The 23,668-nt window shown below is 37.1% G+C and overlaps 1 protein-coding gene across 1 annotated transcript in view; it reads left to right on the top strand.

Annotated features, from left to right (window-relative positions):
* TRUB1 (TruB pseudouridine synthase family member 1) overlaps positions 1-23,234 on the top strand; it is a 28,145-nt gene extending 4,911 nt beyond the window's left edge. The window contains exons 4-9 of the mRNA XM_007941593.2: positions 772-827; positions 5,548-5,629; positions 17,911-17,983; positions 19,738-19,877; positions 22,219-22,275; positions 22,975-23,234. Of these exons, the coding sequence (XP_007939784.1) occupies positions 772-827; positions 5,548-5,629; positions 17,911-17,983; positions 19,738-19,877; positions 22,219-22,275; positions 22,975-23,234 (668 nt within the window). The remainder of the gene's footprint in view (positions 1-771; positions 828-5,547; positions 5,630-17,910; positions 17,984-19,737; positions 19,878-22,218; positions 22,276-22,974) is intronic.
* Positions 23,235-23,668: the final 434 nt, after the last annotated feature.

Consider the following 23,668-nt stretch of genomic DNA (forward strand, 5'->3'; position numbering starts at 1 on the left):
GAGCTCCCAAATAGTGAGTAGTGATTATAAATATTGATGGTAATTCCTTCAACTTGCCAATTGTTTCTCATTTCTTCTTGTGATTCTAAATTGTGATGGTTATACACACCTGTATCCATTAATGGTAACTACTTCAGATTTTATAAAAATTTGCCTGCTGTTAAGTGAAGAAATGATTAAATCCTCTCAGCCTTACCTGTTGGAAGATGTCGAAGTCTTTGAAATTAAGAGACAAGTGGGCCACTGTTGTATTTTATGCTTGTTTATAACACATTCTCTACCCTTTCATTTTTTTCTGTATTCTTTGAATTTGGTTGATTTCCTTGATTGTATGCTGCACTGATCATCTTTGGGTTATCCATTAGCTGTGATGATGACTTGCTTTGTTTAATAATGAGCTCTGTCAAAAGATGTCAAACATGGTTAATTGTACCATATATTTTTCACTGACACTCCTATAAAATTTAGATGAATCTTCTGAGATTGTTTTAAATTTTTCATTGTGTAATTGGCTGGGTTGAGGTTTCTATTGTGATATCACATTGAGAATAGAAAAAATTTATCTCTGTTCCCCTCCATTTCTTTTAGATTTCTTAGTTGTATGACAACTTCAATTAATTGGAGTAATAGATGGTCTCAATTTATGTTAAAAATATGCTCTTTCTAACTTCACATTATATATGACAAGAAATTATGATTTTTAGAATGTAGGTATTTAAAAAGCAGTTCACAGAATGGAGTGTCATAAATATTTCTTTCTTTGATTTGTAGTGGTTGGAGTTGGCAGGGGAACAAAAATGTTGACCAGCATGCTATCAGGGACCAAGGTAAGAATACTAGAATAGTTTGGGGTTTTTGGTTTTTTTTTTTTAGTTTTTGAATTTCTTTTTTTAATGTTTTAGTGACCTTTGTGTTGGATTTTAAGTCAGTTTATTTTTTAACTGGTCATTAAAACACTTGCGTGAATGAATGTCATTATTAATCACAATGTCTGTAATTCTGATATCTGAAATTTAAAATAGTAAGACTATAAATTAGAAATTCTTGAAAAACAAATTAACTTTTAGAAAAAGAAATTCTGCAGTGCCCATAATTTTTTTAAAAGTGTACTTAGTTTTTTTATATAATCATATTTCTTAGATGTAAGGGAAGTTAAAGATCATTAATTGGCAGATTTTTTTTAACTTGGAAATGTATATAGTAATAGTATTATTTTGTAAAACCATATATTTTCCAACAAAACACGTGATTTGTCGAACGGCTTTTGTGAGCTAAGTTCACCCTGTAGGGTCTTCATTGGCTGACTTTTGGGAGTAGATTGCCAGGTCTTTCTTCCTAGTCTCTCTTAGTCCAGAATCTCCTCTGAAACCTGTTCAGCATCCCGCAAGCCTCCTCTGACGGAGGAGTCGCTGTGCTGAGATACTGGCCTGGAATCAAACCTGGGTCTTCATGTGGAGAGTGAGAATTCTACCACTGAACTGCCGCTGTCCTCTGTTAAATGGTTAAAAAATGTGTATTAGAGAAAAGAATGCAGCTTGTTTAAAATGATAAGTTATGTTTTTCATCTCTGACAGTAACCTTGACTAAATTAAAAAAAATCCCTTTTTAAAGCATGTGATAGGAGAGGGTTGGGGTTATACAGAGGCAGCGCAAACCTGTGGACGGCAGCTGGTGTTCAGTGAGTTACTCTCAGCACGGTGGAAGGAGTGTGGAAATAGAAGTCAAGATGTCGAAGTAGTCTACCTCTCTGGGCCTCTCAGCTTTTCCTTAGGGAAAATTATTTGGATGCCTCTTGGGTCTTTTCTAGCTCCAGAGAGAGAATACTATCTGTGTTCTACTTAGCGACTAGGTGTTGAGTATAATAGTTGGAGTTAAGAGTAGTGAAAATGCCTGTGGAAGGAAGATGAAGTTGCCAGCAGATGCTAGAAGAATTTCATCAAGTTCCTGGACAAAACTTTTTGTTTGTTTTAAAACTCTCGCTCTACATGGGATGTAAGCCATTGGTAAAGTGAACAGATTTTATCTAAATTGTTTCTTTTAAACAAATCTGTGGTGAAAGACTATTTTTTTAAAATTTCCACTTCCTTGCAGACTGATTGAGGGCTTTTGTAAAATATAAATAATTGCTGTGCAGTGTCATATTGGATAAGTTTTTAAATACCCTCCTTTTTTTTTTTTTTTAATTTAGCTTGTCCATGGACCACAGTTGCAGTGACCTAAGTAAACTTAAAAACCTTTTCCTTCTGTTGAAAAGTATCAGTGTCTCAGAAATATGAAAATAATTCAGTATGGCTTCCTCTGTAATTTTTAAAATGTTGATTAAAAAAAACAAAATATGTACAGAAGTTTTGTTACTGAGTGGAGGAGTTTGACTGTCAGAGTGAATTTGTACACTGTTCAAATGCAGAGTTTTAAATCTGTTTCTGATAGATTTTTTACTGGTTGCTTAATATTTCTTAATTCTTAAACATAAATGGTTACTTTGCCATAGGATTATGGATGATTTGTATTTTTTTCCATATTATTTGTAGTTTTCCAGAATCTTTGCAATAAACAAATCAGTTTCACACTAGTGACAGGAAAGATACAGTTACGTTTAGGAATATTGGTGTTTTTATTTCCCCAAGATGAAATATGTTGAGTTCATGGGAATATTCATTCATACTTCTCTCCCCAAAACTACACGCACACATGCTCAGTGTTACTTAAAATTTTATTTCCAGAAATATGATGAAAATGTAAATACATCATTGGCTTTGGTCTTGCTTGTATTTGTCACGAGCCATTTTGGTGTTCAGCTGGGAAAACTGTCAGACCATGAGTTGCTGCTCCTTGGTGACTGTATAACATAAATAGAAAATCCCAGGTGCATCTTGTTACAGAAACCTAGTTCGTGAGTGTTTCGTGTTTCAAAAATATGTTAGTGTCTGGTTAGCTATTTGTATTTCTCACACTTCTAATTTTAGATAATGTATTTGTTGAAAGAATTAAATTATTTAAATTTTACTTTTAAGTATGTTAAAGATTCAGGTTTTTTTTTTCCACAATTCTATTTTTCATATTTTATTTTACTTTTTTAATTGTGATTTGGGTGAAGATTTACAGAACAAATTCACTTTTCCATACAGCAGTTCACATACACTTTGTCTCATGACATTGACCACAATTTACCACAATGCAACAGCTCCCCTCCCACTTTCTCCTGATAGTTACCTCTTCCCTGTGTCCATTCCTCCATGCCCTCCTGCCCCCTTAGCTGTCTCCCGGTGCATAAGCAGCCCTTCTTTCTCCCATGATTGTTCTTTCCAAGGAGTGTATAAAGATTCAGTTTTTATCAAAAGTAGTTAAGGTGTTATTGAATATTTTGGCACTGGAAGGAATCTTGAACTTGAATGTGCTTTGAGTACTTGGAAAGTGTGTTAGGGTCCTAGGTACAACTTAACACATAGCACCACTACTCCCACCAGTTGCTGTCAGTCAGCACTGACTCTGGTGACCCCTGTGTGCAAGGTAGAACTTCTCTACAAGGTTTTCATGCCTGTGACCTTTGAGAAGCAGATTGCCAGGTATTTCTTCAGAGGCAAAGCACCTCTGGGTTGGTTTGAACATTTAAGTATCACTACGAAGTAAGTAGATGGCACAACCTTCCTTCCGAGGAGTGGCTGGTGGGTTTGAACCACCAACCTTCTGGTTAGCAGTCAAGTGCCTTAGGCACTACGCTACCAGAGCTCCTTAAATAAGCCACATTGTACACAAAATTGCATTACTTAAGGGAACTCAGTGTGACCAGATGAGTCACTGTCACCACTGTTCCTGTGAATCAGTTTTTTTTTTTTTTTTAAGTAAAGTAATAATAGTATTGTTATCCTTTGCTTACTAGGGCCAGGTACTGTTCTAAACCCTTTGCTTCTTAAAGGTTCTATTGTTATTCTCATTTTAAGATAAGAAAATAAGGCTCTTTTAGGAGCCTAATTTGACTGTGGTGTCTCCTCTTCATACCCAGCCAGTTTTCCACTCAGGCTGTGCCTTTCCCACCCACTGTGCTACACTTCTCCCGCAGCAGCTTAAGTCCTTGAGCAAGGTAACTGCTCTGAATATAGCAGTAAGAGTGGGTATCTGACATGATGAGACGATGTTTAATTACCAGAAACTAATTTTTTAATGAAGTGAAAAAAACAAATTCAAATGCATCAGAACATTTTTTTCCTGTGTTGTATTTGAAAAAAAGTAATTTTGCACTATTTGAAGGTGATGTCATCAAAGGCTGACATAAAATGCCTGCACGTTTATGGGAATATGAACTTTTAATAGTTTTCTCATTTTTGCTCCTGGTCCCTTCATAGCATAATGAGCTTGTCATTGATGAATGTATTTCTGCAAAGTAGTTGGAGCTTCCCTCTTTAAAAAATGCCCACATAATTACAAATTGTTTTTAGTAGAACCTATATTCCCGTTTTCTCACTACTTCATGTACGTTGATTCCAACACATAGGAACACTAGGACAGAGTAGAACTGCCCTATATGGTCTCCACTGGCCTTGTGGTTAACAGCCCAGTGCTTTAACCACAGAGCCATCAGAGGCCTTATGGTTTCCAAGGCTGTGAAGCACACTGCCACATTTGTCTCCCACAGAGCGGTTGGTGGGTTCAGACCATCGACTAGCAGCCTATTACTTAACCACTCAGCCCCCAGGGCTCCTAGTGCATGTTGTTGTTATGTGCTGTGAGTCAGGTGGGTTTGAACCGCAAGCCTTCTGATTAGTAGTCAGATTCCTTAGGTACTATGCTGCCAGAGCTCCTACTGCGTATGATACACCAAATAAAATCTGAATTTGACCAAAAGAGAATAGTGAAAAAATAGGTAGTACAAGTCGGCCCTGAGATGACAAGTAAGACTGTTCTCAGTTAACTAAAAGAAATTGTTCTTTATGTGTGAATAATTATCGGTTTGTAGAAGTGACTTTTTTCTTTCTGAGAGTTTAAGAAGTATGAATTTAATTTCTCTTTATTAAGGAAATACAGTATGCTACCTCTGTCACACTAGTTTTGCTTATTTTCTCCATATTAATTTTTGTGTGCATGTATGATACGATCTAGTAGTTACTAAGATTTGTGTCATATAAGAAGTTCTAAATTGATTTATTTCTGTATTTTAATCATGTATGGCAAAATTGTGCAAACTGGTGGTGGCTCAAAATTGTGCAAACTGTATCACTCTTTCTACTTGGGTATATTTGAGAATTTTCATTAAAAAAAAAAAACTGCCCAATCTGAAACTGGTTTTAGAAAATTTGTTTTAGTGTTTTTAAGCACTAATTGTCAATAAAATCAAGCGTTTCTTTCATGTTGTCTTGTGTGGGCGTTCTGAACGGTCCTTAGTTTGTACCCATGCTTCCTACATATCAAAAACAAACAGTTGCTGTCTCATATTTTTGCCTTAATTTTGTATTGCGTTGGCTGTACTAACAAATTCTGTATAAACTTGAAGATGCATATAGCTAGTACTTTCTTTACCTTATGGCCTATTTTTCTCCCTTTTTCCTTTAGAGATATATTGCCATTGGAGAATTGGGGAAAGCTACTGATACACTAGATTCTACAGGGAAAGTAACAGAAGAAAAACCTTACGGTATGAAGTTCACCTAAAGCAGTCTTCCTTTTTAACATTTAGAGAAAATTTCTCTGAATTCAGAATTTGAAAATGTATCTGATATTACCAGTGACTTTAGGCTTCCATACATTTCTGTAGGGTAAAAGGATTAGAAATTCCTAACTCATTGTTTATTTGGTATGAATTTATATTATTTATTTTTGTGGTAAAATATATAACCAAAAATTTGCTATTTTGATAACATTTTCTTGTACAATTAAGTGGCATTAATAATATCCACATTACCACTGTTCATTTTCAAAACTCTTTATCACTCCAAACAGAACTCTGCCAGTTAAGCATAGCTCCCCACTCCCTCCAACCTTCAGCCCCTAGTAAACTCTAATCTCTTTTCTATCTCTCTGAATTTATTGCTGTTTCTTCTGGTGGCACAGTGGCTGAAGCATTTGCTTGCTAACCGAAAGGTCAGCGGTTTGAACCCACCAGCTGCTCCTATAAAGATTTATAGCCTTGGAAACCCTGTGGGGCAGTTCTACTTTGTCCTATAGAGTCTATCAGTTGGAATCAGTTCAATGGCAGTGGCTTAGGTATTTCATCAAGGTGGAATCTTACAGTATTTGTTCTTCTGTGTCTGCTGTATTTCGTCTAGGAGGTTTTCAAGGTTCAGCCACATTGTGACATTTATCAGGACTTCATTCCTTTCAGTGGCTGAATATTTTTCTATTATATGTATATACCATATTTTTCTTTTTCCATTTACCTGTTGAGGGACATTTGAGTTGTTACTACCTTTTGACTGTTGTGAATAATGTGCCTATAAACGGTCCCATACAAATTACCTGTTTGAGTCCCTGTTACCAGTTCTTTTGGTTATATATGTTGGAGTGGAATTGCTGGGTCATTTGGGTAGTTTTTTGTGTTTTAACTTTTTGAGGAGCCACCAAACTAGTTACCACAGTGTCAGCAGCATTTTACATTCGCACCAGCAGTAGGTTTCAGTTTTTCTGCATGGTTGTCTCACTTGTTACTTTCCTTTTATGAAAAATGTTTATATTGTAGCTATTCTAGGAGTTCTGGTGGTATAGTAGGTAAGACAGTTGGCTGCTAATCAGAAGGTCAGCAGTTCAAACCCACCAGCTGCTCCATGGGAGGAAGATGAAGCAATCTACTTCCATTCAAATTTACAGCCTTGGAATCCCAATGAGGGTCACTGTGAATTGGAATTGACTAGATGGCCATGGGTTGGGTTTTTGTTTTTGTGTTGGCAGAGGTTGTGAAGTAATATCTCATTGTGATTTTGATTCATATTTTCCTGATGACTGATGATGTCAGTCATCTTTTCATGTGCTTACTGGCCATTTGTATGTCTTTCGAAAAAAGTGCCTATTCAAAACCTTTGCCCATTTTTTTTTCCCCAACTCTAACTCAGTCTCCTACCCTCCTTCTGTGCCCCTCATAATTATGCACTCCTGTTTGTCCTGCATTTCCTCAGTTTGAATGTTGGTCCTCTGGTGTCCCATGGTCCATTGCTCTAAGGGATGTATTACCATTGAGTATGTGGGTGTGGCATCCTGAGTTGAGTAGGCTGCATGTACATCTTGTTAACTATTAGGCTGAGAGCTCGCCCCTGGGGGTGAGTTTTATTCCAGGGGCAGAATGTATTCTAGGGCCATAGTATTGAGAGTCTCACCAGATCTCATCTGACCAGTAATTCTGGTCATTATTGAGTTTCTGGATTTTGTAACATGTTTTCTCTCTCACTCTATCCAGGATCTCCAGATTTGATCCTTTCCTGAGTGGTTGGCATTGGTAGCTGGGCACCATCCAGTTCTTCTGGGCTCGAGGGCCGTTGTATCCTAGGGCTGATTGCTTCTAAATGCCCCCCCCCCTTTTTTTTTTTGCATTCTTCTTCACTTCTGACGCTAGGAGACTGTTAGCTGCATCTTAGATGGCTGCTTGAAAGCTTTTAAGACCCCAGTTGCTACTCACCAATGTAGGATGTGGAGCAATGCTTTTATGTATTTTGTTGTGCCAATTGAGTCTGGTGTCCCCCAGTACTGTGGTCCTGAGGTAGTAGATCTATTGGATCTCTCTCCCATAGTGTTGGGATGTCTGTGAGAGATTACTCTGTGTCTGTCTTCTATTGTTTCTGTAAGGACTGCAGGTATTTGTATCACTGGTGTCTGTGCAAGATTAGCCTCAGCTGAATCTATCCTTGGTCTAGAGTATACCTCTGTTCACTGACCCTGTCTGATCATCTCAGGTGTTTATGTATAGCCTAGTGTTTGGTGTTAATGGCAGTGTGGTATTGTGGACACATTGGTTGGTATTACCATCTGTCTATCTCTTGGGTGCACAGTTCAGTGCCCATTTTTAATAGCTATAGTGACATAGTGGTTTAACACTCAGTTACTGACAGAAGTACTAGCAGTTCAAACCCACCAGCTGTTCCATGGTAGGAAGATGTGGCAGTCTGCTTCCGTAAAGATTTACAGCCTAGGAAACACTGGACAGTTCTATTCTGTCCTACAGGGTTGTTGTGAGTCAGAAATGACTCCAAGACAATGGGTTTGGCCTTTGTTTTTTTGAAGTATTTTATTGGTTTTTGGTGAAAATCTACAGAGCAAGCTAAGTTCCTGTTAGACAGTTTCCACACAGTTGTTCAGTAACTTAGTTATATTTAATACAGGGCGTTAGCATTCTCTTTAATTGTGCTCTTTCTATTCCTTTAATGGTCCTCTTGTTTCCCTGTCCCCTTATCTTTTCATCTTTACATTTAAGAAATTGTTGACCTTTTGATCTTGTACTGATGGTCTTTAAAAAGGCACAGATCTTAAGGTAATATCCTTATTTTTTGTCCTACTTTGCTATTTCACTACAAGGAGATCTTAGAGGATGGACTCAGTTCAGGGCTATAGTCTGAGGGAGTCCTTTGTTCTCTACTGTTCCTATTTGTCTCACTTTTTTTTCAAAGTAAAATATTTTTTCCCATTCTGTCTGGGACCAACTGTTGTGCTGGTGCATTTTTAAACTGATTGCTTGTCTTTTTGTTGTTGAGTTGTGAAAGTTATTTATATATTCTGGATCGTAAACTCTTCTCAGGTACATAATTAACAAATGTTTTCTCAGATTCTGAGGGTAGTCTTTGACACTCTTGGTAGTATTCTCTTGTAAGTTTGTTGAAGTACACTTTAATTTTTCTTTTCTTGTCTGAGTTTTTGGAGTCATATTTAAGAAACCATTTTCAAATTCAAGATAATGAAAATTTTCCCCTGTGTTTTCTTCTTAGAATTTTATAGTTTTAGCTCTTAAAGTTAGTCTTTGATCCATTTTGAGTTAATTTTTGTAGATGATTAAGGTAGTTGTTTTGGTTACCTAGTGCTGCTCTGATAAGAATATATACCACAAATGGGATAGGTTGAACAAATAGGAATTTATTCCCTTACAGCTCAGGAGGCTAGAAGTCTTGAGTTCAAAGTGCCAGGCTCTAGGGGCTGGGTAAAGCCCCTCGATCTTGAGCTTCAGCTCTACCTCTTACTCCTACTGAAGCTAGAGGCATCTCTTCACTAAGGCAGCTAGCTACTGGCTGCTAAGGCTGACAAGCCCAAGATTGACAGACAAAATAGCACAGTCCCAGTGTTACCAAACTAATGGCAGGCCATTGATTCAAGTCCGTTGAAAGTCCCAGGATTGGCAGAGCATAGCAGGCTGCTGAACAAAGACTCAGCTGCATGCAGGGTTCAAGCGTGCCATAAGCTAGAGACCACTTCCAAAGCTGTTTCTTATATATGGAAAGCAGACCACATCCCTAAAGCAGCTACTAACCTGCTTGTGGTAGGTCTCACCATGGAGTTGATTGCCAGTCTCATCATGGGGAATAACTACCACCAGCTGACCAGCCACTCAACCAGGCCCAGCCAAATTGACACACAAACTTCACCACCACAGGTAGTCCAGCTCCATTATTTTGCATGTAGATAGTACATTTTCCCAGCAGCATAAGTTGAGGAGATGGTAGGAGTTTATTAATAAAAATTTATTATAATTGCTTCTTTTCTATAAATCAGGTTTTTTTTTAACCTTCAGAATTATCCTTTCAGATGACATCCTTGCCAAAAAACAATTAGAACTAGGATTTAGTATTTTTTTTTTCCCCTAGTAAATGAGAAACAGAGCAGATAGTTTCTTGTTAGATTTTACCTGTCTCTGGCCATTGCTTTTATTTATTTATTTGTAATTACTTCTCAGCATTTGAAGTAAATGCCAGGTTTAGCACTTAAAAGACTGATCATGTCCCTTTGCTTTTGAAAGATCAGACAGTAGGAAAGCTCTTTGTCTGGAGGTACAGCCAAACTCATTGGGGTCCGTCCACCTTCATTTTTTCTACTATTTCTTCTTCACTACTTTCAGATAAATGAAATGGTTTCCTAGCAACTCTCACAGTACATATACTATTTATAATGCGTAAGTTGAAGTTTTGTACTTCTAGTTCACCTGCATTTTAACCTCACCAATTGTGAATTATTTGTAGGCTTTCTAGTTTTTTCCTCCCTGTTTAATGTTATCACTTACTTTTTAGTTTTAGGCAGTCCAGCATCTAGCTGCCTTATATATGTATTTCAAGTGGCCTTATATATTATATATTTGCTCCATGGCAGTGAGACTAGCCTTTTCCTTGTTCTTAGTAACTTCACTTGTCCTGTTAGCATTTATATGTAGCTAAGCATTTGGCTTGATTAATCAAGCAACAAAATAATAATAAAACAGTGATATATTTCAAGTCTTCTAGCAAGCTGAATTGGGTCTCAAATTGTATTTTAAACAAACAGGGCACACATTATAGCAGGACCCGTGTAGCTTGGTATCTGTCTTCTTAATGGCGATGTTTATTTATATTTAGACATTTTTATTACAAAGTATACACACATAAAAATGAACAGACATAAATCTGTAGCTCAGTGAGTTGTCAAAACATTCATGCAGCTACCAGCCTAGTCAAGAAAAAAGAATATTCCCAGAAACTCCTCCCATGACCCAGCTTAATCACGGTATCATCCATCCTTTTCACATAACTACGAGTCTTTACTTCTAACATTGGTTATAGTTCTAAAACTATCATATAGTTTTTCCTGTTTTGGAACTTTGTGTAAATGGATTGAAGCAGTATACACCCACTGCTCACTTACTGACTTTGTTAGTTTCCAAAGACCAGGTCATTATATGAAAATTGGTTTCATGCAAAAGTCTTCATTATTCAAAGATTTGTGTTAGGCAGAAATGGAAGATGACCATCAGATCACAAAATAGTCGATGATTGCATCATTACCTAGCTGCCAAACCACTGAAAGTCATGGCCCAGCCAAATTGACATATAACCTAAATCATTACATCCACCATTACTCTCACCTTGCACCTCAGTATTTGTTACTGCCAGATATATGCCATTAATATGCAAAATAGTTGGATAGTACATTTTTTCATTCATGTTGTAAATGTGAAATGTCAGATAATGAGATAGTAAGTGAAACATAGGTGTAAGTCCTTTTGAGTCTGGATTTTCTCACTTATGTTTACAAGATTCATCCTTGTTGTGTGTTGCTGTAGTTCATTCATATTCATTGTTGTATCGTATACCGTAATTTACTTTCTGTTCTATTGATGGGCAAATAATGCTGCTGTGAATACTTAGAAGGAATTTTTTCAGAAATAGATGGTTTTCACCTCATTGATTTTCTTTTTTATTGTGATAACGATTGAACATTTCATCACTGCAAAAGATTTTTTATGCTTTTCCTAAGGCATCACCACCCCACCACCCTCATAAGTATTCTGCCTTCTGTCATTATAGATTAGTTTTACATGTTCTTGAACTTCATATTAATGGTATTGCAATAGTACATACATTATGTCTTCTTTCTTTTCATGTGTTCTTTCAAAAAGATATTTTTTGAGATTGATCCTAGTTGCATCTGTTGATATTTTAGACTTTCATTGCTGTATGGATGTCATTGTGTGCATGTACCACTAGACACACACTCAATCACATACTTTCTCCTGCGGATAGACATTTGGGTTTTCCCATTTAAGGCTTTATGAATAAAGCTGCTCTGGTAGCATAGTGGCTAAGACACTTGCCTGCTAACCAGACGGCTGGCGGTTCAAACCCACCAGCCACTCCTCGGAAGGAAGGTTGGGCAATCCTACTTCCGTAGTGATACTGCCTCGGAAACCCAAGGAGGGGTCGCTATGAGTCGGGGCCGACTCGACGGCACATAACAACAACAACAACAACAACAACAACATGTATATTTTGTACCTGTCTTTTGGTTTAGACATGCACTTATTTCGGCGTATATACCCAAGTGGAGTTGTGGGGTCAGAGGATAGGTGTTTATTTAACTTTCCTGGAAATTGCCTAACAGTGTAAGTGTTTCATGAATAACTGCATTTCCACCAGTGTTGTATAAGGGTTCTACTTGCTTCATATCCTTTGGCTATTCTGGTGAGTGTGTAGGGGTATTTCATTGTGGTTTTAATTTGATATTACTTATGAGATTCGGCACTTTTTCATACATGTTTCGATCCCCTGGCATCATCATCTGTGTATTACCTGTTCAAGTTCCTTGCTTATTTTTTTCTATTGAGTTGACTTTTTCTTACTGATTTGTATGTGTCTTTATATATTAAGGATATATGCTCTGTTTTTGGTTATATTTCTTGCATATATTGTCATCTACTATGTGGCTTAGGAGCTTAGCGCTGCTAACCAGAAGGCTGGTGGTTTAAACCCACCAGCCACTCCTCAGAAGGAAGGTTGGACAATCTACTTCCATAGTGATATTGCCTCAGAATCCCAAGGAGGGGCTGCTATGAGTCAGATCTGACTCCACGGCAGTGCGTTGTGTTTCATTTGTACTATGTGACTTAAGGAGCTCTGGTGGCACAGTGCCTAAAGCATTTGACTGCTAACCAGAAGGGTAGTGGTTCAAACCTACCAGTCACTCCATGAAAGAAAGATGGGGCAATCTACTTCCATAAGGATTTACCACCTCTGAAACCCAATGAGCGTTGCTATGAATTGGAATTGACTTGATGGCAGTGAGTTTTTTTGTTTTTGTTTTTTTAAATACGTGACTTGAATTTTCCCTCCCTTATTTGTGTCTTGAAAAACAAAAGTTCTTAGATTTAATATAATCTAGTTGATCAAGTCTTTTTCCTAATGCTTAGTCTTTCTAGTGCCCTATTTAAGACAACTTTTCCTACTCTAGAGTCATGAAGTATTATATTATATTCCTGTATTATAGAAGATTTATTGCCTTGTCTTTCACATTACATGTGCAATCACTGTGGTTTATAATGTTCTCTTTTTTCCTATGTGGATATCCAATTGATCAGCACTTTTCCCCACTGCTGTGTATTGCCTTCTTTGTCATAAAGTAAGCATCATATATACATGGGTTTGTTTTGAGTCTATTTTGTTACATTGGTCTGTTTGTCCTTGTCCTAGCATTACCAAAGTGTCTTAATTGCTGGAGCTTTAGAATAAGTCTTGATACCTGGAAGAGTATGTCTTCCCATCTTATTTCTTAGAGATTTTTGCCATCGGTTTTTGTTTATTGGTTTTTAAGTCCTTTATCAAAATAAAGAAGTTGCCTTCTATTTCTGATTTACTGAGGGTTTTTTTTTTTTTTTTAAGTAATCATGAATGAACATTGAGTTTTATCAAATATTTTTTGTGCATCTGTTGATTTTTTTTCCTTATTCAAATGTTAAACTAATGTTAGTTACATTTCTGGAATAACCCCAAGTTGGTCGTATGTATTATCCTTCATGTAAATTGGATTTGGTTCGCTAATATTTAGGGTATTTGCATACGTTCATGAATGAGATTACCCTTTCTCTTAATGTTTTTGTTCTTGATATCAAGGTTATGCTGACCTCATAAAATGGATTGGTGAATGTTCTTTTTTCTTCTGTTCTCTGGAAGCGTTTGTGTCACATTTAACATTATTTCTTTTTTAATGTTTGGTAGAATTCACTGATAAAGACATGTAGTTCTAGAGTTTTCTTTCTTAGTAAGGTTTTTAATTGTAGATTGAATTTCTTCACTAGTATCAAACTTAATATTTTTTATATTTGTTATTTCATTCTAGATAATATTTCCCCCTGGAATTTATTCCTTTTATCTAAATTTTTAAGTTCATTGGTATAAAGTTCTTCATAATATCCCCTTATGATCTTACTCTTTATTTTGAAATATCAAATTTACAGAAAAATTACAAGAATAGAGCAGAATAACTTTTTCTGAACCACCTAAGAGCAAGATGCACCCCATCCATGAAAGTGTATCTCTTCTGTAATACAAACACTCCTACGTAATCACAAAATAGCTGTCAAACCAGGAAACCAGCATCAATACATTACTGCAATTCAGAACCCTGTTCACTTTTTTAAAACAACATTCTTGAGAATCAGTTGACTTAGAAGAAAGCTGCACATATTTAAAGTGTACAATTTGATAAGTTTTGACATTGGTGTTCACCCATAAATCATCGTCACAATCAAGATAGTGGACATATTTATTACCTGCAAGTTTCCTCATTCTCCTTTGTAATTGCTCCTAAATGGTCCGTTTAGAGTTAATGTTTGTATATGACATGAAGTATGAATCTGAGTTCATTCACTTACGTATGGATGTCAAATTGTGTCCGCGCCATTTGTTGAAAAGCTATTCCTTCTCCACTTGGCTTTCTACTTAAGTGAATAAACAGTTGTCTGTATATACCCTGTCTGCTTCTGGAGCCCTTTCTCTGTGTGATTCCCCCAAATCTCTGCTGTTGGTGCTTCTTCAAACTCTGGCCTCTATTTTCGTAAATTCAACAAGGTCACTGTGCCTTGTCTGAGACACCACCATCCCCTAATTCAGAAAATTGCTTCCAGGCAGAAAGCCAGGGTGATGATCTTGGGGTTCCGCTGTTGGATTGCCATCTCAGGGATTGTAGTCCTAGCCTGTTGTCTGATGTCTAAAACAGTTGTCCGATACATTTAGTTCAGTTTAAAGCTACTTAGGGTGGTAGGGCTTCTCAGGTACCTGCTACTCTATCGTGCTCAACTACTGTTTTTAACTCCTTACCGGTAAGTACTATTATGTTGTAGGCTCCCTGGAAGAGTCTATAAATTTTAAGCAACTCATCACGTGTAACATGATCTTGTATATGTGAACCTCATGAGTAGGAAATTTAAAAAATAATTTCACATGAATACTGTCACATTGATGTTTTATTAATTTACTAAACAAAATATAATTATTCCAAGTCCTGTGGTACTTGTACCATGATCTTCTTTCACCCGATGTTCATCTTTTGACTAGTTACTGGATATTCTTTCTTTAATTCTTTGGAGATAGATTCCCTATCCTTATAAAGCTTTGTAGCGACATTGGTGGTTATTTGGATTAGACTAGTACCGTGTTTTAGATACAACCATCATGCTTTACTACATACTTAGGTACTACCTCTCCCACCCACGGTAATGTCTTTGTTTTTTTCCTGTGGAGATAAAATGCACAGATGACATAATTTACCATTTTGAAGTATATAGTTTATTGGCCCTTGTAGCCACTGATCTCCTTTCTGTCACTGTGCTGTGGATTTGCCTGTTCTGGACATTTCATACAAATGGAATCATACAGTCTATGGCCATTGTCCCTGGCTTCTTTCACTTAGCTTCATTTCAGGGTTTCTCATGTTATATAACATGTATCAGTGTCTCACTCCTTTTTAAGGCTGAATAATACTGTACCATGTGACTGTACCACATTTGGGTTGTTTCCACTTTTTTGGCTCTCAGGAATAATGCTGTTGTGAACATTGTTTACAAGTTTTTGCATGAATATATGTTTTCATTTCTTTCAGGTATATACATAAGAGTGGAATTACTGGGTCATATGATAAGACAGCTTAGTGTTTATTATAAAATCACTTGATATGTTTTCAATATGGTGATTTAAACATCAGATGAATGATTGGCCTACCTCACTTTTAAATGTTCTTTCAACCTGAGAGTCTGTTATTCCTCAACAAATTAAATTCAGCAGGAATGTTTTGAGCACCATTTAATCACGTACAATATGTAAGAAGAAGAACTGATTTAAGGAGCTTAGAATTTCATTGGTGAGATAATAGCTATATGTACAATAGGGAACAGTTAAAAATTAGATATGATCAATTATAGAATGCATAGCAGACTGTAAATGCCTGAGATGATAAGTCAGATAAAGGAGACACTGGCAGAGTGGAATGGGAAGGGAGCTTTGGAAGGGGGATAGTTTTGGGCTAAGTGGAGGAGGGAAAAGCGCATCCTGCCATCTTGTAGAAAGGAATATCAGTAAGATAGAGCCACCTAGGCAGGACAAAGGAGTACATGTTTGCAGCAGTGTCAGTAGAGACCAGCCTGGCAGAAGTAGAAAGCTGTTTTCAGCGGGTAGCTAGCTAAATTAGGATGAACTCTTTCAGTTTTATCAGCTATAGCATTTTCAGCAGTTCTTCACATTGGTGGCAGTCTGTCTAGAATTGAACAGTTGAGGTTTGCATCACTAAGGTGCTGCCGCCAGTAAGTATGTTTTAATGTTGCAGTGGAGTAAGAATTTTTTTGTGGAAAAATCCTCATTTATGTCATGAGTTACATCTGTTTGAGAAACAGCATGAACAGAATAGCCATCAGAGTGAGAGTTGCCTTTGTGAAGCTGCTAGGCGCGAGGAGAAATTCCTTTGAGTTCAGTAGCTCTTCTCTTTCTGTTAGAAGCCAGTAGATTCTGGTCTTTGTTCATGCTTCGTGTGTAAGGATCAAGGTCACACTGAGGTTAAGGCTGCTTGCCGTGTTGATGTTCAACTCTGGGCGCAGTATTCCATGCTGGCTTTTTAATTTAAATTCTGGTATTAGAACAGTACTTCAAAGCACATTAATTAATTCTTGTTTAATATTCACGTAAAATCAGATTTTACTGGCATATACCAGTATAAAAACCATTTAAAATAAATTTCCCATGGAGTGGATTGAAAAAGAAGCAGTATAATTTCTTTCCATTGACAGAATAAACATGCTAGAAGGTTTTTCTATGGTTTAGTATTATTGAGTATCAAATATGTATAAAGACGTATATGTAAGTATGTATAAAAATCCCAGATTTTTGAATGTCAGCGTTTTCAATGTTTAAAATTATAGAGCTGTAAATATAGCATCTTTTCTTTGAAAGAATATCAAACAATAGCTAAAAACATGATTAAGTGACAGAAAGCTTTAATTATAACTGTTCATTCAAATTTTGTGAAATCGTTTTATAAAGAAATGTTTAGTAAGCATGGTAAATCCTTGCTGTGGGTATTCTCATTTTGTGCTGGCCCATTTTGAGGCAAACATCAGACTCCTGACCGAGAGTACTCGTTTGAAAGAACAGAAAAATCCCAAGAACAGAGAGGGGGATTGCTGATAAGTAGAACTTTACTTGGTGACAGCATTGAATGTTAGTGTTTAAAGTATACATTACAGAATAGTTTTGAAAAATACAAGGTAAAAGTTAAAATGTACATAACACTGGATAATCTTCAGTACTATATTAATATGAAGTTATTTACAGTATCATGCCTAGAGAAATTAAGAAAAACATTTATTAGTTATCTTTATTAATATTATTCATTAGTTTTCTTCATTTCCATCACTTGATTATTGATTTTTGCTGGTCCATTACTATATATAGTTGGTGTGACACTTTTCTCTGATCTAAGGCCATCTAAATGTGTATAAGATGATTGGTTCATTTTTATTGGGGGGAAAAATGAAGCAGAGGAAATCTTGTCTTAGTGATGAATAATGAAACATTTTTCTCCCCTTTGATCTCATCAGTACTATATTTTATTAATCTTAACAAGGTAGAATTTGGCCTGTAAAACATATACTGTAGAATATACTTTGTTGGAAAATTTTTCTGTTTAATGAATTTTCAGGTTTATTGGTGAGATGAAAGTAGCATGTGATTCTGTGGTTGACTTAAGGAGCTCTGGTGGCATAATACTTAAAGCATTCGGTGCCAACTGAAAGGTTGGAGGTTTGAACCCATCAGCAGGAGAAAGATGAGGCAGTTGGCTTCTGTAAAGATTTACAGCCTGGAAACCCTAAGGGGGCATTCTGCTCTGTCCTATAGGGTCACTGTGAGTTGGAATCAACTCAGTGGCAACTAGTTGTTTTGGGGTTTTTTGGTCTGTGGTTGATTTTGTGTCATTTTTTTCCTTAATTTTTGGCAGATAAAATAAAACAAGAAGATATTGAAGGCATTCTGCAGAAGTTTACTGGGAATATAATGCAAGTACCCCCTCTGTAAGTTCCATTATTGGCTTTGAATAATTGGTACAAACAGTGAAATGTGCTTGGCTACCAAACTGAAGGTTGCAGTCTATGAGGAGGCACCTTCTGAGAAAGGCCTGGTAATCTCCTTCCAAAGTCAGCCACCGAAAGCCTTAGGCAGCACATTTTCCCACTCTGACACACATGGGGTCACCATGAGTCAGAGATGGCGTCATGGCAGCCAGTGATGGTGGATGCCACTTTAATTAAAATAAATGGACGTCTTTTACTATACAGTGGGACAGGCTTTAAATCTGACACAGTAAATGCTGAAAGAAAGGTGAGTCTGCTTTGGACAGGAGTGTAGCTTCCTAGACTCTCCAAGACAATGGAGCGTGGTCTTCTCTGTCCCAAGATGATGCCACAGGTATGTGCTAGTCCAGTGCAAAAACAAAAAACCATTTCATCTGTCCCAGTGATGTCACTTCTACCCAGGTATTCTGGGAAGGAGCAAGTCCAATGGCATAAGGGTGTCAGATGTATATCCATATCCTAATGTGCACTGCTTGCTAGGTGTGAGGACCAGTCCTTTTGGGCATATAATCTTTCGCTTGATTAACAAACAAAATAGATGAGAGTTATAAATTATTAAAGTATAAGTATATTGCTACCACATTTTTTGTGTACATTACCATTCAAGCACATTACTTCTTGTTTGTTGTTGGTGTTTTAATAGCTATAGGATATGTCAGGATAAGTAGCTGGCTTTTTTTTTTTTTTTTTTTTAATTTAGTATTTATTTTGTGTTAAAACATGGTGATTTCTTCAAAAAGTAAATATCTACTAGAGAAGTGTTTCTTCATAATCTTGCCTCAAATGTAAAGAGTTTTGAAACTTAGCCAGGTCTGTATAAACATTATTTTGGATCATTATTTTTAAAATACTGTCGTATTTATTAGGATCATCTAGCCTTTTCCTCTCCTTGATTGTTCTAAGATTTTATGATCTAATAAAATTTTATCACACACATCTAAAGATCTGCTAAATAGATCATTTGCTAATTTGTGTATTAGAAATGTTTTAGTAGCTTTGATACAAAAATTAATATTACTGTAATGTAAATTGTTTCAAGGAAATAAAGCCCTGATCATTCTGACCAGAAGGTTCCTATGTTCCCTGTGTCCCAAACCTAGAATGAGGAGAAGAGAAGATAGGAATAGACCATGTTCAGACAGGTGGTTAAGGATTAACATTGACAGACCTTGCTCATTGAGTGCTGGGATGAGATACATTAGCTCTGACACCATTATCAAGTAGATTGGAAGAAAAAACATGTCCATTTTTTAAGAAGGATATTCAGTTTGAAGGGCTGCTGCTGTTTCCTCTGTTGCTGTGTTAGTTGCCGTGCGACTCGTGGTGAGTCTGTGTTTAACAGAATGGAGCACTGCCTGCTCGTGTGCCATCCCATGACCCATGTTGGCTCGTACTTGGAAGTAGGTCGTCAGGCCTTCCTCCCTAGTCTTTTCTAGCCTGAAGGCTCCACCGAAACCTGTCCAGTGTCGTTACAGCACACAAGCCACCACAGTACGACAGACTTGACAGATGGGTGGTGGCTGTGCAGGGGGTGCTGGCTGGGACTCAAAGCCTCAGCCTCCCACACGGGAGGTGAGAGTTGTTCACTGAGCCATCAGTGCCTCAGGGTTGCAGGTGCCCAGTATTTCCCTGCTGCAATCTGGAATTGTTCTCTCTCAATTCTCCCTCCCTCTCTCCCTGTCTTATATCACAAGCTATTCTGCATTAAAGAAAGATGGACAGAGACTTTCAACTTTGATGAAGAGAGGTGAAGTGGTGGAAGCAAAGCCTGCCAGGCCAGTTACTGTGTACAGTATCTCCCTTCAAGAATTCCAGCCGCCATATTTCACATTAGGTAAGAAGTAGGAAATAATGTGCATTTTTGTGTACCTTTATTTTTGTATTTTGCTAACTTTAATGGATCCCTAGAATGTTGCAGATTTTGTGAAATTTGAATTGAAGGAAGATTAGAATTTGCTGATCTTTCTGATAAACACGTTTGTTGAAGTGCCTGTAGCTATATAGAGGTTCAGAAATGTGTTCTAACTAGGCTGCTTTTTTCAGATACTGTGTTGTGTTGTCTTACTCTAAAGATACTATCTGTAGGTCTTTGTGGGAAAGAATAGGTTTTTGCTGTTGTTAGCTGCAGGAGCTCTTGTAGCATAGTCCCTAAGGCACTTGACTGCTAACCAGAAGGCTGGTGGTTCAAACCCACCGGCCACTCCTTGGAAGGAAGATGGGGCAATCTATTTCCGTAGTGATACTGTCTCTGAAACCCAAGGAGGGGTCGCTGTGAGTCGGGTGTGACTCGACGGCACATAACAACAACAACAACATTGTTAGCTGCTATCGAGGTGGCCCCGAACTCCGGGCAACTCCAGGCATAATGCAATGAGGCTGTGCCCGGTCCTGTCACCCCATGATCCGTTGGACCAAAGAGCAGGAAAGGAGTTTGTATTTCCAAAATTTTACATTTTATATTGTGCACTCTTACGGGTGGGTACTTTTTTTTCCTCATCTTTGCTACTTAGTACCTTGATCACTGATGTTCAGTTTGGAATTGACATTAGTTTGCCCTTTTTAAACAAAGCATTTTGAGTTTTAAGACATTTGTAGAGTGGAATAATATCTGCCCCCCCAGCCACCTTTGACCTATAAGTTAGTACTTAAAGATCCTGAAAGTACAGGAAAATGAGTAAGGCAAAAATGAATTCTTGGGTATGTGTTGAATTTTAATTCAGGTTATCAGTTTGAATTTATATATAATTTATATTTGAAAAAATTTTAGAAGCAATAACTTAGTTTCTGTTGTGGGGCAATTTTATAATCTTCCTGGCTGCAGGAGGTGGTGGCTGGAGCCCTGTACAGGCAGGAGTGCAGCATCCAAAGTAGAGGAGGTTCTTGATCCAGAGACTCCTGAGACTGGCTCCTCCCTTCATTTTCTGGTGCATACTGCATGGGAGCACTGTAGAAATCACCTCCCTAAACTTTTTCCCTAAACTTACTTATTGCACTTTTCCTTTGGCATTATTATTTATTATGTATTAAATTCCTGTAGAATATGATTTTTCTACCATATTCTCATTTCCTGATTCTTAAATATTTGACAGATAATTGTGAAAACTCTCCAAAAAATGCTTTACTCCATGCCATGAAAATGCAGCAGATGGGTTGGCAGAGTAGTTAGTATCTTTGAAAGTAAGAAAAGCTCAAATTTTTCTGACTGCCTTGAAGTCATACATACTTTATTTTGTTGACTAAAGATTATAATAGGCCAAAAGTTCTGCCTTTTCACCAAAGTCAAATAAATGTAATGCTGGCACACTATGTCCTAGATGCTAGTGCTCATTTTTTCATCTCACCAGTGGCCCCCCAGCCTTGAGCTGATGGGGGAATAAGAAAAAAAGAATCCCCAGGTGCTGAGCTTTGATTAATCCCCCCACATGGCTCTGTTTGTACGATCAGATAGAACCAGCTGGCACATGGTCTTTTTGTGTGGGAATGTTGCAGCTCATTGGAAGATCTTACATGTGAATTGAAGGAGTGATTTTTCTCTGCTCCCAGGCTCACATGGGCTTCAGGAACTTGCAGTGACCCAGACTCACACTCTGAATGAGTCCACTTCTGTTATACTGAGTGTTAAGAAGATGTTTAGACATGCATTCAGTTCTGGGACAGCCTGTTAATTTTAATGGCTATTTTATGATTTCTTCAGGAAGACATTTCCAAGAGAACATTTAAACATGCTGAGCTCACGGTGTATTATGTTCCCCTAAACATAATTCCTGTCACTTTGAAAAGGTTTTTTTTTTTTTTTTTGGTTCGTTGGTTGGTTATTTTTTTGAGTGTACAAATCTGAATATTTTTAAAAAATCTATAGTTCATGATAGTGAAGCTGAGATTCTGCCATTTAAAAGCTATTAAATGAACAAGGCTGAAGTATTAAAGTGCTGCGACTTGCCAGTTAATTTAAAATGTGTTCATGGGTTGCTGCTGTTTGCTTTCTGCACACTCTGACTTTGCAATCTCACAAACACATATGCTGCTCGATGAATAATTTATGTTTTAGCACATAAATATTTTATCACTCGATTGTTTGCCTAGTGCATTTTTACATTTGTTTAGGGGCATCATTTCTATGTAAAGTGGATTTCATAGGAGGTTGGCAATTTACCTTGTCTCTGTTAACATTCCAGATGTTGAATGTGGAGGAGGGTTTTATATCAGAAGCTTGGTCAGTGACATTGGCAAAGGTAAGTATGAAAATGAATTATCCTTTAGAGAATTAATATTCTTTTTGATAAGAAGAGGGAATTTTCTGTCTTTTGTATCTGAATACTTGCCTTAGGAATTGAACTCGCAATACCTTCAGCTTTAAAAGCATTGTAGGTTTACGGCATGCTATTATCAGCATCAGCAGCTGCAGTGAAATGCTTGTATAATGAGAGAAGAGAAAGAGGAGCAGAAAATGAAAATGGAAGTAATGAATTTAAAGGCCAAGATTTTTCAAGTATAAAATATTTTGACTCAGGGTAGGAGTCAGAAAAAAATTCCACCTAAAAGTTACTTTCATTAATACACATAAATTTTTCTAAAAAAATAATAGAAGTGATAGTCTTACAAATGGCCAGGAAATTACAATTCTGGCTCTGTCATTTATTGCCTTTGTGACATGAGACAGGTCATATTACTTCATCTGCAAAGTGAGGATAATAGAACAGTGTAAGTTCTCTGTAGACTTTAAAGCAGTTTAAAGGTGAACTATTAAACAGTATTTTGCTACTTAATCATTTCTTAATCTCAAGGCTCTTGGTTCTTACATTGGATTACAGTTTTACTTTGAAGGTGGTTTTAAGAGGTTTCAGTTGAGTTCTTCTGTCATTTGAAATGTAATAGACATAAAATACTGACTGTTTACCTTGTGGATTGTTGTCCATCTTTTATTGCTGTAGAACTCTCTTCCTGTGCCAGTGTGCTAGAGCTGACCCGAACCAAACAGGGACCATTTACACTAGAAGAACATGCTCTTCCTGAAGAGAAGTGGACCATTGATGACATTGCTCAGGCTCTCAAGCTCTGCTCATCTCTTCTCCCATCAGAGACGGGACTTAAAAAACCCAAACCTGAGGAGTCTAAAGAACAGGCTTTGAGCTGTGAATTTATATCATTAAATGAGGTTAAGGGGGAGGATGATGTAATTCAGTCATATTAAGATTGTTCTGGCCCCCCCCCCCTTGCATGAAGAAAAATATCCATTACTTATAGTTTCTGTAGGGTACAGTTCATCTGCTAGACATTACAAATGGCTTTATAGTTCAGTTCTTTGCTGTATTATGAGATGTTCTTTTAGGGTATTTTTATGTTGTTAATGAATTTGATTTCTTTTCAGAGTCTTTTCCTGTGAAAAGTTGAACAAATTTTCTAACCAGAAAAAAAAAATACGGGGCTACATGTGAATTTGGTTTCTCAAAAGTGAATGTAATTTAGTGTTATTTTGACTTCATGGTGACTCCATATTGATAGTCTTTTTTTTTTTTACCTGTTTGAAATGCTCATCATTTAATGCTTTGTGTTTCGGAGAGTTTATTTTTATTAAGAACATTTCTTTGATAAGACTGCACTCATCTAGTAATAGCTGTGTTTGTT

The sequence above is a fragment of the Orycteropus afer genome, unplaced genomic scaffold (assembly GCF_000298275.1).
Source record: "Orycteropus afer afer isolate SDZICR_OR568_19922 unplaced genomic scaffold, OryAfe1.0 scaffold00082, whole genome shotgun sequence".
Lineage (NCBI taxonomy): Eukaryota > Metazoa > Chordata > Mammalia > Tubulidentata > Orycteropodidae > Orycteropus > Orycteropus afer.